Below are 12996 nucleotides of genomic sequence, written 5' to 3' on the forward strand. Positions count from 1 at the left end.
AGAATACAGGTGTTTTAGCAGAACTCAACAAAAAATTAGATATAAGCATTGATCTGGAGCATCATTATCTTCTCCGGGGTTCCATGGGCAACCCTTCAAAATCCCATCACCACAAAGAGCCAAGACAGATCCATTCCAGCAAGGACAGAATTTCAGGCTAAATTATATAACAGCCACTGAAACGAGTTTTTAGGGTGCAGAGGATGATGCTGTGAAACCAATTCCTCAAAACTGGTTAGTTTTAGCAAGGACTACAGGCTCATTAATCTCCAAACCATCTGGAACACTTCAGGGATATTTGAGTCTAGATTTAAATTTTAGTCATGCATACTAGTGCTCTTGTAACTCAAGTTTTACACCATTCTAATTCCAGTGTTGACAATTGAACTATTCTAGATTAATACTGGCTGATGTCAAATGAAACGATGCCTAAATCAGATACTGGCTTCTAGCTAGAAACAGAATTTCTTGTTGAAGTCATTAACCTGATTTGTTGGTTTTTTCATTATATGCTATGGTGAGATGCAGGGTTTCCAGCATGGTTTCTTGGGATTTTTATTGCACACACAAAGAAATCTTGTCTCAGTGTACAAGGCTAAAATGGACACAATCAGTAAATTAGCTCTTCCACAAACTAAGCACTGAAGGCATTTTTTCCTTTCCAGATCAAATAAATTCTTCATAAACAGCTGCTGGTGAGGCACAGGAGATGTTTTTGATGTCACACATCATACACATTTGCTCCTGGCAGGAAAGGAGGGAGTTGCTTTCAAATTGCTGCTGCTTAAAATGCTTTAGATGTTCCTAATTGCACTGCAGGCTGATCCTCAGGGTGGGACGTGCTGTGCTGTGACCTGTGAAGGCAGCACAGGGAATCTGATGCTGAGCATCTATCTCAGAGTTAGTGGTTAAGCAAATGATGTCAGTACTCCTGCAATTGCCAGCAACTTGTGTGATGGGGAGTTTCCAGACACTCAGCAGAAAGAAAAATGAGTTGAGCCCAACAACAGATTACAAGACATTACTGAATTACTTTGCAGAGTAAAGTAAGGAGGAGAATATATTTAAACCACCCCCCCTGCAGACTAAAAGGTCATTCTGAGGCAACAGAGACAGGCTGTTAAAATACTTTAAAGTAGTCTCAAAAATGGCTATTAAAAAGAATCTAATTAAATGTTTCCCCAGCTGTAGCTGGCAGCCTTAAGTTATTCTTTCTGCTTAAAGTAGAACCTTGGGCCAGGTAGTTAAAATGTAAAGGAAAGGATTCTTCAAGACCTTATAGAGCAGTTATTTCCATTTGCATATGAAAAGTGCTGAATTTTCATCCCAGCTAAAATGAAGTGGTAAGAAAGCTAGAGTGATTGAAATAAATTGGAGCCCATCTCAGAAAGATTAGTGCTTTCTTAAGCAGAGAAAAGATACCATTCAAAAATTCATTTTTTAGGCTTCGTATGTTTCTGTAATATTCTTCAATTGGGAAAGCTCCAAGTGGAAAGATTAGCCAGAAAACTGATCAAGAAAAGGAAGTAAATCTCAGGTTCTTTGTGGCCTAGTTCGAAAGGAATTAATTAACAATTCAGTAAATGAAGACACCAAACTTTATCCTCTACCCAGTATTCACTTTAGAGCTTTGGGAATGGTTTTAAGATGTCAAATTCTGAGATTAATGAAGATTTGTGAGGTAATTCTTTCTTAAGAAGGTGTAAAGATGTCTATGCCATTGGGGAATCTTTTAAGAATAAAGTGGTGAGTAAAATAGCTTTTTTACTAGAGAGGGTCCAGATTCCCTTGCAGTGTTTGGGTGCTTGCAGACCCCACTACCTTTTCTGTTATTCTGGAAATTGGATTTGATTTTTGCCTCATGATTTTTTGTCTCAATAATTCCCACGTGCCATAAGAACTATGTTTTAACACAATCTTTCTAATAATTAGTTCTGTTTCACCAAAAATTGGTACTTTTGAATTTCTGAAAATGCCAGGATAGGGATTCAGATCCATCCTATACCTATACTCCATTAAAACAATTGTTTTATCACCATCCCATGGTGATGAGTTAGAATAAATAAAAATGAAAGTAAGTGGGTGCAAAACTTCCAACTGAGAAATGTATCAGAGATGGAAAAAAAGCTGTTTTGGTATTTTCTTATTCAACATTTCTCTGATTAAACTGCAGATGCCACACTGTTTTGTGAGCTTATGCATAAGAAATTTTGAGCTGTCCTTCCCAGCATCATTTTATTTACAACACAATGTCACATGCACCATCTGCTGTATAATGTACTGTTTTGAAGCATCAGAGCACATTACAGATAAATTATGTGACAATAAAGGAAAAAGATGGGATTCATTTATTCTAGCCTGGGAAAATATAGTCCAGGACCATCAACTATGTGGTTCCCATGAGTACTGGTTGGAGTCATTTCTGTACCTACAATATTCCTGTCTCACTATTGAGACATTTCTTTGGATGGGCCTAAGACTGTCCAAACCATTTTTTAAATTGGGAACTAGGAACCTGAGTCATTCAGATGCATTTTATTTGATACTCTTTCAAATCACAGTGGGAATCTTTGCCTTGACATATATTTTTTATCTCTAAACTTTGCTAAATTTTCAGATTTTGTTTTGAGAAGATACCAGCTAAGGAAATCTCACATAGCTAAGCAAACTTGCTGTGTCTTTCACATCAAAGAGTATGGTAATGCAGTAATTCAGAGAACAATGACAGAACCTTTCTTATCCATTGGTCAATCAGGAATACTGCAAATTAATTTTTGTCAATACAGGATAGGAAAAAATCTAAAAGTTATCACAATAGGTAAATTTATAAATACATACTCTGCCCATTTGCATTGGATCATAGAAAATAAAGAGCCTGGAAATATTTTGCCTCCCATTTGTTTAACTGCTTCAGCATATTTTTAAATACTAAGAGTAAAAATAGCCTCTTTGACAAAATGCAGAATTTTCTGCTTGGAAGCAGTCAGATGATATGAACATTTTTCCCAGTTGTCATTCCACTTAACTGCTGCAGATGATCTGAGAATGTGTTAAATGTGTTCAACTGGTCTGAAGACTTTTGGTTCCTCCGAGTACTTCACCAGCCTTAAGGTGGCAAAAACATTGAAATGAGGTTAATTGACACTGGTGGTGAAAATACTAAAACAGAGTTAAAATTAGATCTAGGAGCCTTGATCCAAAGCCAGGTTTTCAGAAAGGCTCAATATCAATTTAACCCTCCTGCCACTGAAGCCAGTGAAACAATTGCTACTAATGGCAGCTGATACACACTCAGGCCTTCAGCAAACACTGTGTAATATTTACAATTCTCTTTCTCAAGACATCAAACTGCTCTGCTGTCAATATTGGTACCACAGCACTGGGGCAGTGCCTGGTCCAGGTGCTCAGTGCAGCTTTGCTGTACCAGTTTCAGAAACTCCTCGTGCTGAATGTCCCCTGAACGCCGTAGCTTGGCCCAAACAAACAAATATTTTCCTATCATTGCAAAATAACTGTTGGTCCTGTGTCCAAGTGCTGTGGGATGAGTTGAGAGACATTATACCAAAGCTGGTCTTCTACTCATTGCATTTTCCCTCCTCCTTTGAGTCACTGTAGATGGACATGCAGGGTGGCTACTTGAGAGCACAGTAATTCACCAGCTTTTTATGTGGAGTGCAAACACAGTGAACTTCTGTGTTAATGGTAAATATGTAACTAAACAGCAGAATTTGAATTTAAGTCCCAAACCCACTTATAGGCTTGCTTACTATCTGCAGAAATGTGATTTGATGTTTCCATACCATTGATTCATAAGGGATTTTTGTGGGAAAAATGCAAGCAAAAATCCTAATATAAATATAATGCATATATATATACAATTATTTCTATAAATTAAGCTGGCTAAAAAAGGCATGACTAATTACTTTTCAGTAGTTTTATTAATTTTAATCTGAAGGAAAGAGAAATTTTCATTTTTTTTACCTCATGCTGAATCTCAAAATTACTGCTAGTAAAAGCCTGATCACACAATTTTTATTTCAGTGCAGCATAGATTTGAGCTGAATGAGAAGCAGTTGATGGAAGCATCTGTTGAACAGGATCTTTTTAGGGATTCAAGTGCCTCTGGTCATGGCTAATAAGTGTTAAAGAGGGAGTGATCTGATTCATTATCCCAGCCTTTTCAAACCCTAAATGGACATTTCAGCACAATCTCACAATTATTTATATGAACGAGTTTTCTTCAAGTCTGGAATGTGAGCAAATTCTGAAGTGGTGTAACAGAGTGGTCAGGGGCTGTTCACTTCTATTACCTTGAGTGAAATCTCCTCTCCAAGACTGAATGATTCCCAGTTTATTTCCTTTTCCACAGAGGAACATAGCAGATACCTGCACAAATCCGATAATTGCATGATTCAGACAATCCTGAATTGAAGACTGAATTCAGACAATCCTGAATTTCTGCCTGAAAGGAAGAAAGTATGCTTTCCTTTTTCCAAGCACCTAAGGGGGGTTGCAGCAAGCCATGAAATCACAGTCTAAGCTCTGTTTCTCCAATCATGCACATGTGGAGCAGTAGCAAAATTGTCAGCCTTGTAATAAAGACTCACACAAAACTATCTAGACCAGTTCATAAAACTTCAATTAATTTTGATTAGCACCTTGCTCTCAAATGGTTCTGTCTAAGCACCAATAAATTTATTTGTGCTGTTGTCTTTGACATAAATAAGCTGAGAAACTGTGCCCCCAGTGCTGTCAGTTCACTGAAACACTGGCCATATCCTTGTAGGAACTGGAGAATTTTGGAAAGGCTCATAGTGCTCTGTAAATATTCTGCATTGGATCTCCTTTTCAGAGTCCCATGACTAGTGTGGAGGCTGAAAAAGTAGCACCTTAATTTGGATTCTCCCCTTCTTTAATTCTATTTCTATCTCTTGGCATCATTTTCTAGTAGCCACTTTCCTTCTGGTCGTTGCTAATCTCATTTGTCGTGCTAGATCTTGTCTGGTTTTCATAATTTCTGTTTCCCTTGTACATGCATTTTTCCCTCATCTTTCAGCTGAATATTAATCTCACTGTATGGTTTTATAATCCCTTGTAGATTCCTCTCACCAGCAGAGTATATAATGCAATATTAACATTTCTCCACTATGTCAAAAAGCCCAATTTATATTACATCCCTTATGCAAACACCCTCTGTCTAAGCTTTGGCATTTCTCTTTCTCATAGCTGCAAATGCTGCTGAATATACCAAAGTGACCAAAGCTTGCTGTCTTTCAAGCTGTTTTATCTATTGTTTTTCTTTTGCATACGCACTGAGTTGATTTTTCTTTTTTTTTCCTTTCTTTTCTTTGTCCAGGGACTTGCAGCATTAATTGCCTTCAAATTTTATGTAACAATTTGCTGTTAGCATCAATAAGATGGAGTGTAAGCTGCTGCAAATCCTGCTTCAAATAGGACATACACTGCCTCTGAGATAAAGGGTTTTCTGTTGACAAAATGCATTCCAATATTAGAGATGAAATTTAATTATATGGAATTCCAAACAGGAGATGCAGTCTGTCAGTCCGTGTGATTATTAATAGGACTAATAATGCTCAGCAAACTGACAGACTCAGACCACTGGTAGAAAGAAATTAAAAAGTTTTTTAAAAAACAAAACCCTTTATTTTAAAGTTGTGTTGTTCATTTTCTCTTTTCCTCCATTTCTTCCAGTCTGACACAGAGTTTTGGGATAAAATGCAAGCAGAATGGGAAGAAATGGCTCGCAGAAACTGGATTTCAGAGAACCAGGAAGCACCAGGGCAAGTCACCATCTCAACCATTGAGAAGGTAACACCAAGTTTTTTATTGCAGTACATCCTCCCTGTGCAACTTTGAGATGAGCCTCAGCTATCCCAGGGAACCCAAGGAAACTCTTTGGACACAGAAGCTGATTTTACCCAAAAGAGCTCATCCTCTTTAATTGCCTGTTAGTGGGGCAGATTTAGAAGACTTTACCACAGTGAGAATCTATTTAGACTTGCACACTGCCTGCATTCAGCTGAAAGGATCACAAAGCAAACTGCTGGATTATGGGCACTTTTGAAGACAGGAACTTAAGGAAAAACACCAAATAAAACTACCTGGGCTGGCACATTCAAACACTGTTGAAGATAAGAGTTATGGAGATTCTGTCTCTCTTCTTCATTCCTTCCACTCCATATTTTAATATGATTTCTGTTATGGAGCTGATACTAGCACACACTTTTCACACTGCAGTGACAAGAGAAAAGGACAAAACTTAAAGGAATACTAAAATAAACTCAGGTGCTTGCAACACTGTTCTGTATCTGGAAGGTTAATTGAAGATTTCAGGATTTTAACTGAGCAGCCATGAGGTTGTGAGCACTGCAGGGACTCAGCTGCTTGGTGTGTGTATTTTACCATCAGATTGGATGTCCTGGGCTCAGAGGTCCAGTTCTGCTGTTAGTGCAGGCACTGTGAGTTGTTGACATTACCTTTGATGGAGAGCCCAGCCTAAGTACCAGTAAGTATAACTTCAGAGCTAAAGTAAAAATAAAGAGAGTCAAAACATAAATGTCCAGTGATGTGACTTTTTACACTTTCTGTCATTGAAATTCCACGGGGCAGCTTGTGCCATTTCCACAGAACAAAGGTTGTTTACATCCAGTTGGAAAATGGTGAGTCATTGCATTTTTTAGGCTTGTCATTCCCTGCAACTTGTTGTTCATCACGGGTCCATTATCTCTCTTCTCCAGGGTTATTATTTCCACACTGAGAATCCCTTCAAAGACTGGCCTGGTGCTTTTGAGGAAGGACTGAAAAAAATGAAAGAAGGTGACCTGCCTGTTACAATCTTATACCTGGAGGCTGCAATTCTACAGGAGCCCAACGATGCAGAGGTATTCACTGCTGTGCCTTGTACTGGCAAAGGAAAAGGGAACTCCCATTAGCATGGAATGATGGAATGAATTCTGGGCTTAAGCCTTTGCTAGTCATGACTGACTGAAACACTGGATTCTAAAGGTTGTGAATTAGTGTATGCCTTTAAATAGATAAAAATTAGTTCTTCATAGAATGAGAATCTGATTTTGAAATATTGTTGCTTGAAATATTTCAAACCTTCCCTTCATACCCTGATGCTTCCAAACTATCTTGTAAACACCACTATTGAAAAGATGATTTAACAAGACTGTTGAAAAAACTTTTTAAGTTATATCAATTTCTTCAATGCTGCTGTTTTCAATGAGTTTATATTTAAAGTCTGTTTTTTGTGAAATATTAAAAATATTTGTGCTGTAAGTATCTAGGGCTCTTTGAATCTACTGCTACATTAGATTAAACAGCATATTTCAAAAAAGCAGAGAATCTCAAACTCCCTAGAACCCCCTAATATATATATAATATACAACTTAATAATACTTCTTCTCTATTTTCCATAAAATGGTAGCAAAATTTAAAATGTACAGCAACTCAAATTTAAGAAATCAGCATGTGATCATACACTGACAGAATACCCATGCATTCATTGACTATAAATATTTATTAGGCCCAAAGATATTCAGAACTTCATTGATTGGGACTGTTGGTGTGCACACTGTAGAAAAATCTGTGGTTAGTGCTGGACAGATCTGCTGCTTTTCCTCACCTTTGTGATTAACAGTGATATTAGTTGTAACTCTGTTTGCAGTTGGATGTATTTAACAAACTAAATGATGATTATTTTTGCAGGCCTGGCAGTTCCTGGGTATAACACAGGCAGAAAATGAAAATGAGCAGGCAGCCATCGTGGCCCTCCAAAGGTAGATGGAGATCAGTCCTGAATCTGGGGTCTGATGAGTGCTGGTTAATGGAGACCTGGGGATATTTAGTACCATTCCTATCTTGGAATGTGAAGCATTTACTTAGCTGAGTAGAACATTGACACAGATATAGAAACTCCCAGTGACTTCAGAGGGATGACTAGTGATTAATATTTCTGTTTTATTAAATAAGTGCAATATTTCATGGGGTAATTTAAGTACATGAGCAAAAGAAAACTTACATGGCCTAATAAATATGAGTTAGGCATGATGCAAATGAAGTGCCTTTTTTATATTCCATCCACTTGGCGTATTTTCTGTAGTCTGTCCTTTAATGAAGAGGTTTTCTTAATTGGAGTGAGCTCCCTTCAGCTGCTGAATGCTAAACTGCCAAGATTTTTAGGTTCATAGAGATGTGAAGATCACAGAACTCTTGTACATGAAATGTGAGCCCCAAAATATCAGCATCATTGTTATTATCTTTCTGTAATTGGTTTTTATGTTTCCATTTGATTCAATTGCATCAGCACTGTTAACCATGAAGTTATTTCACCTAGGGATACTCAAACTTATTTATATGTCACTTATTAGCTTACCTGGATAGAAATCCAAGGGGTTGCCTGATGTAGGGGCTTACTCATCCCAAGTTTTCAAAAGAGCAACAGTGATGATTGTGATTTTCCTCATATTGATTATTTTGGAACAATTCAAGCATTGTGCTTGGCTGCAGAAATATCTCAATATATTTTTTATTTTCTGCCTAGGTGCTTGGAACTGCAGCCAAACAACCTAAAAGCTCTGATGGCCCTGGCTGTGAGTTACACCAACACTGGCCATCAACAAGAAGCCTATCAAGCCCTGAGAAACTGGATAAAGCAAAATCCAAAATACAAGTATATAGTGAGAAGCAAAAAAGGGTCCCCAGCACTTACCAGGAGGATGTCTAAGACAGCAGATGAAAGGTAATTGCAGTGGAAATCCTCATGGTGGAAATTTTAGTGATATCCCTAGGACTGGGGGTGCCTGCTGTGTCCCCTTGCTCTGCAGAAGTCCAGCCTGTTCCCTGTGATGGAAGAACATATCTCTAACAGCAGGAGAGGGAAACCAACAGAGAACATTTGGTTTAATGACTGAAGGCTTTATCTTTTATGCCATCCCCGGAAGTTAAAAAAACCCTAAAAAACAAAAAAGCCAAAAAAACAGTTAAAAAAGGATGCTTCCCTTCAAATCCCATCACTTTCCTCTGTCCCTGTCTCCTGCTTCAGTATTCCCACATCCTGCAACTTCATCCTTCAGCTGCTTCCACATCCATACTAAGCCTTTATCCAGCTCTACATGTGTGTGTTCTTCCTACTGTTCACCATTTTTCCCGTATCCCAGCCCAGCCACCAGAATCCAGGAATGAGCCATTTTGCAGTGCAACGTGGCCTCAGTCCACTGAGAATATTGAGAGGTGGCATCTGCCTGTTTAAAAGCTGTTCTGGTTCTAACAAAGAGACAACACAGCCATTTGATTTGTCCTCAGCCATTTTAAATAACAAAACAATTCATGGGTTGGCAGCCCTTCGTCATGATTTCATGAGGTCAATAAACAAGTACCTCTGGACTGTGAGATGCATAATGAAGTCATTAAAGGCATAAACATGATTTACAGAACTTGGGCTATCTCACTGCTTGTCATTTTGAAGACAGGCCTTATGTTTTACCCTTATCACTTACAAGTCCTGGGTTGACAAGATAATTTCATATGAGCAAAAATAAAATATGCTAGTTCTGCTTAATTGCTAAGCGTGTTATTCTACTTTGGCTTCATCCTGCTGACATCTGGTGCTGTCAGTGGAAAGGCTTCAAGAAGCTACAGTGGGCACAGAAGTCTTATGTTTGGCATCTTTCTTCGAGGGTCTTGCCTGGTCCCTTATCTATTCCTCTTAAGAATGCTACTCTTTTTTGCCAGTAAAGAATTCTTTTATGTCTGAGAAACTCATCTAATTTGAATAGTTTTAAAAAACCTTCATGTCCTCCCACTTGGGTTCATGGCTGTACTTTGACTTCATTTCATAGATGAACTTTTTTTGTTTCAGATGTGAGTTTACAACAGCACCCTGACGTAAACCCCTGCCATGATGAAGAAGCTCCTTTACAAATTTTAGGAGTACAACACTTCTGATAAATCCACTACAAGAATTTTCATTTCCATCTATGCAATCAACATTGAAATATTTGTAGATAACTGTATCATGGGTCTTTAAATTATTTTTCACCCTTGTCTAGCTCATTACTTGAAGAAGTAAAGGACTTGTACCTGGAGGCTGCTCACCAGAATGGTGATATGATAGATCCTGACCTGCAGACGGGACTTGGGGTTCTTTTTCACCTGAATGGAGAATTTAACAGAGCAATAGATGCATTTAGTGCTGCTTTAACTGTTCGACCAGAGGTACATTTTATACTTTTACATTTTAAAAAATTTAGTTTTACAGGCCATTTCCTTTCTCCTGTCTGGATCAGGCTACTATTAATGAGATGTCACTTCTGCCATTAAAATTTTAAGACCTGAAATAGAAATGTTAATTACAAGACAGTCCTGTTTAGAAGCAGATTTATGCATGTCCAATTCCTACCTGTGTGCTGATTAATGGTATTAGATATATAAATTTGCCTGTGATCACGAGTCAGAACCTCACATTCCTTGTCAATTAAGATACAATACTATTATTTTCTGCAGACCTCCTTCCTTTGCAAGCAAAATGAGATATTATGTCTGATTTTTGACACCTACAGTAGAAAACTCCTTTTCTCACCAGGACTATACATTATGGAACCGCCTTGGAGCAACCTTGGCAAACGGGGATCGCAGCGAAGAAGCTGTGGAGGCCTACACACGAGCTTTGGAAATACAACCTGGCTTCATCAGGTCCAGATACAACTTGGGGATAAGCTGCATCAACCTAGGGGCGTACAGGTGAGTGTGAAAAATGTGTAAACAGAAAGTCAGGCATCACAAGTGCCAAGTAAAGATTCATTTTCAAGCTGGAGGTATCAAAAAAAAAAATAATCAGAATATAGCTACATAATCTCAGCTACTGTAAAATGTTGTCATAACTTTTCACAAAGGACTAAAAAGCATTTTTTTTAGCTCTAAGTGCAAATACTCTTACAATCAGTGGGATTGTTCTCTCATTTAAACTTAGTCCTGCGCTTCAGAGCTTTTGTAAAAGAAAATACAAGAGCCTGTCTTTAAAAGCAAAACTTCAGTTAAACTGCTTCAAGTAGTTCATGCCATTAAAAACACTTGCAGTACATCCTTCAGGAATGAAGGTGATATTCCAGGGTCCCAGCTGTCAGGTTAAGACAGGGAAGATGAAGGGGAGTGTTGCTGCAATGAGGACAGTACCCCCAAATATTTGGTCAGCCTGAGTTTTGCGTTACCAAAAGCCATGCCCTCCTGCTCAATGAAAATCAAACAAGAACACACAAAGAGACTGATGAACTGCATTGTAAAATAATGTATTTGAGCCTGGCATGGAACTTTAGAAAGTTTGCCTGTAGCTGTTAATCAAATTATACTGTTTGCTTCTTTTTTCTTCTTCTTCCCTACAGAGAGGCTGTCAGCAATTTCCTCACTGCTCTCAGTTTGCAAAGAAAAAGCAGGAATCAACAGCAGGTTCCCCACCCTGCACTATCAGGCAATATTTGGGCAGCACTTCGGATTGCTCTGTCTATGATGGACCAGCCAGAACTATTTCAAGCTGCCAACGTGGGTGATCTAGACATTCTCTTAAGAGCTTTTAATCTAGAGCCGTAATAAAAAGGATACAAAAATTGATTAAATTGTATTAGAAAACAGAGAACTTTTTTATTACTCATCCCCAAATGACCACATTTTCCAAAAGATCATGACTGTAGATCAGTAGGGGAATTCTTTCAGACATTATTCATAAAGGAAAAGTTCAAAAGCACAAAAATAGTGTAAATAAATTCAAACTCAAAGGATTGAAATGAGCTGTGGCTAATCTGACAAAGCCCTGAACTAGATGAAAGAGCAATTTCTGAAGAATTTTCATCCCATGCAAGCTATATCTCTCCATATACATACAGCTGTAAAAAGAAAAGTATCTTAAGAAGAAACCTAGATAATGGTTATTGCACATTAGAATGGCAAGCAGTGCATCCAAGGAACCTGCTTAGTAGCTCATTGCACTGTGCTGACACCACTTTGCCCCACAGTGGGGATTCCCTATCCTTTGGTTTCTTTGATGAAAAATCTTCTCAAGGTCCATTTTTAACACAGCTCTGAAAATAGATGCATGTAAAAACAATGTGTTTGGTTTTGAATATATTCATTAGCCAGCAATCAATTTTTTGCTTCCAAAGGTACCTTGAGTAATTTGGGCCCAGTTCTGCAGGCTCATAAGCCATGTGCAATGTCAAAAGGAACATTGTCCATGGAGGGCTATGGGATGAGGCCAGGTACATTTGTGGAAGCCAAGTGTTGCCAGCAGAAGGGGCAATTTGCACTGGAATTGTAGCTGTTCAAACCAGCTGTCCTTGATCTCGGACAGTCTGAAGGAGCTCATGGCAGGGTCTGCACCTTTCTGTGTACTTATGCACTTTAATCTTTTTGTAAAATAGTGCTATGCTTCTATTTTAGTTACCAACCACGGAATGTACAGGATGGCCTTGTTGGCAGAGAGGACCAAATATCATTTCCTGAAATGTAACGAGAGGGTTTTCAATATTCTTATGTTTAAAAATGCAAATACTGTATAAACTGCTTTAACAACTAGAAAGATTATTATATGCATCCATCAGGTAGAACACATATACATGCATGTGCATGCACATACATGTTGTATGCAAATGATGTCATTTCAGAACATAATAAGCTACAGATCTTTATTGCAAATGAAGAAAAATCTTCACAGGAGTTACTGCCTGCAGACCATGCTTGAGGGAAAACCTTCCCTGAAGAAATTGGTCTATATAATGCTTGTAGGATTGAGACCAAGGCTTGATGGTTGTCTCCATGACCTCCATGATACCAGAGAAAATCCTTAGATAACACCAGTATGTGTAGCTACTTGCAAACGTGTGTATAAACACACCATCTTAATTTTCCCTGGTTGGATGAATGGGGAGCAGTGTTGGGGCAGTACCAATCCCTGATGAATGGATTGATTCAGCTACAATCAAA

General features: G+C 38.3%; 1 protein-coding gene across 3 annotated transcripts in view; it reads left to right on the forward strand.

The window, feature by feature from the left end:
• PEX5L (peroxisomal biogenesis factor 5 like) overlaps window positions 1–11607 on the forward strand; it is a gene marked incomplete at both ends in the record, with an annotated part of 100834 nt that extends 89227 nt beyond the window's left edge. For all 3 annotated transcript variants that reach the window (XM_082288400.1, XM_082288401.1, XM_082288402.1), the window contains 7 exons: window positions 5713–5829; window positions 6759–6902; window positions 7732–7802; window positions 8567–8764; window positions 10074–10239; window positions 10607–10764; window positions 11403–11607. In XM_082288400.1, coding sequence (XP_082144526.1) covers window positions 5713–5829; window positions 6759–6902; window positions 7732–7802; window positions 8567–8764; window positions 10074–10239; window positions 10607–10764; window positions 11403–11607 — 1059 coding nt within the window. The remainder of the gene's footprint in view (window positions 1–5712; window positions 5830–6758; window positions 6903–7731; window positions 7803–8566; window positions 8765–10073; window positions 10240–10606; window positions 10765–11402) is intronic.
• Window positions 11608–12996: the final 1389 nt, after the last annotated feature.

This window comes from Coloeus monedula (assembly GCF_965178545.1).
Source record: "Coloeus monedula genome assembly, chromosome: 10".
Classification (NCBI taxonomy): Eukaryota; Metazoa; Chordata; class Aves; order Passeriformes; family Corvidae; genus Coloeus; species Coloeus monedula.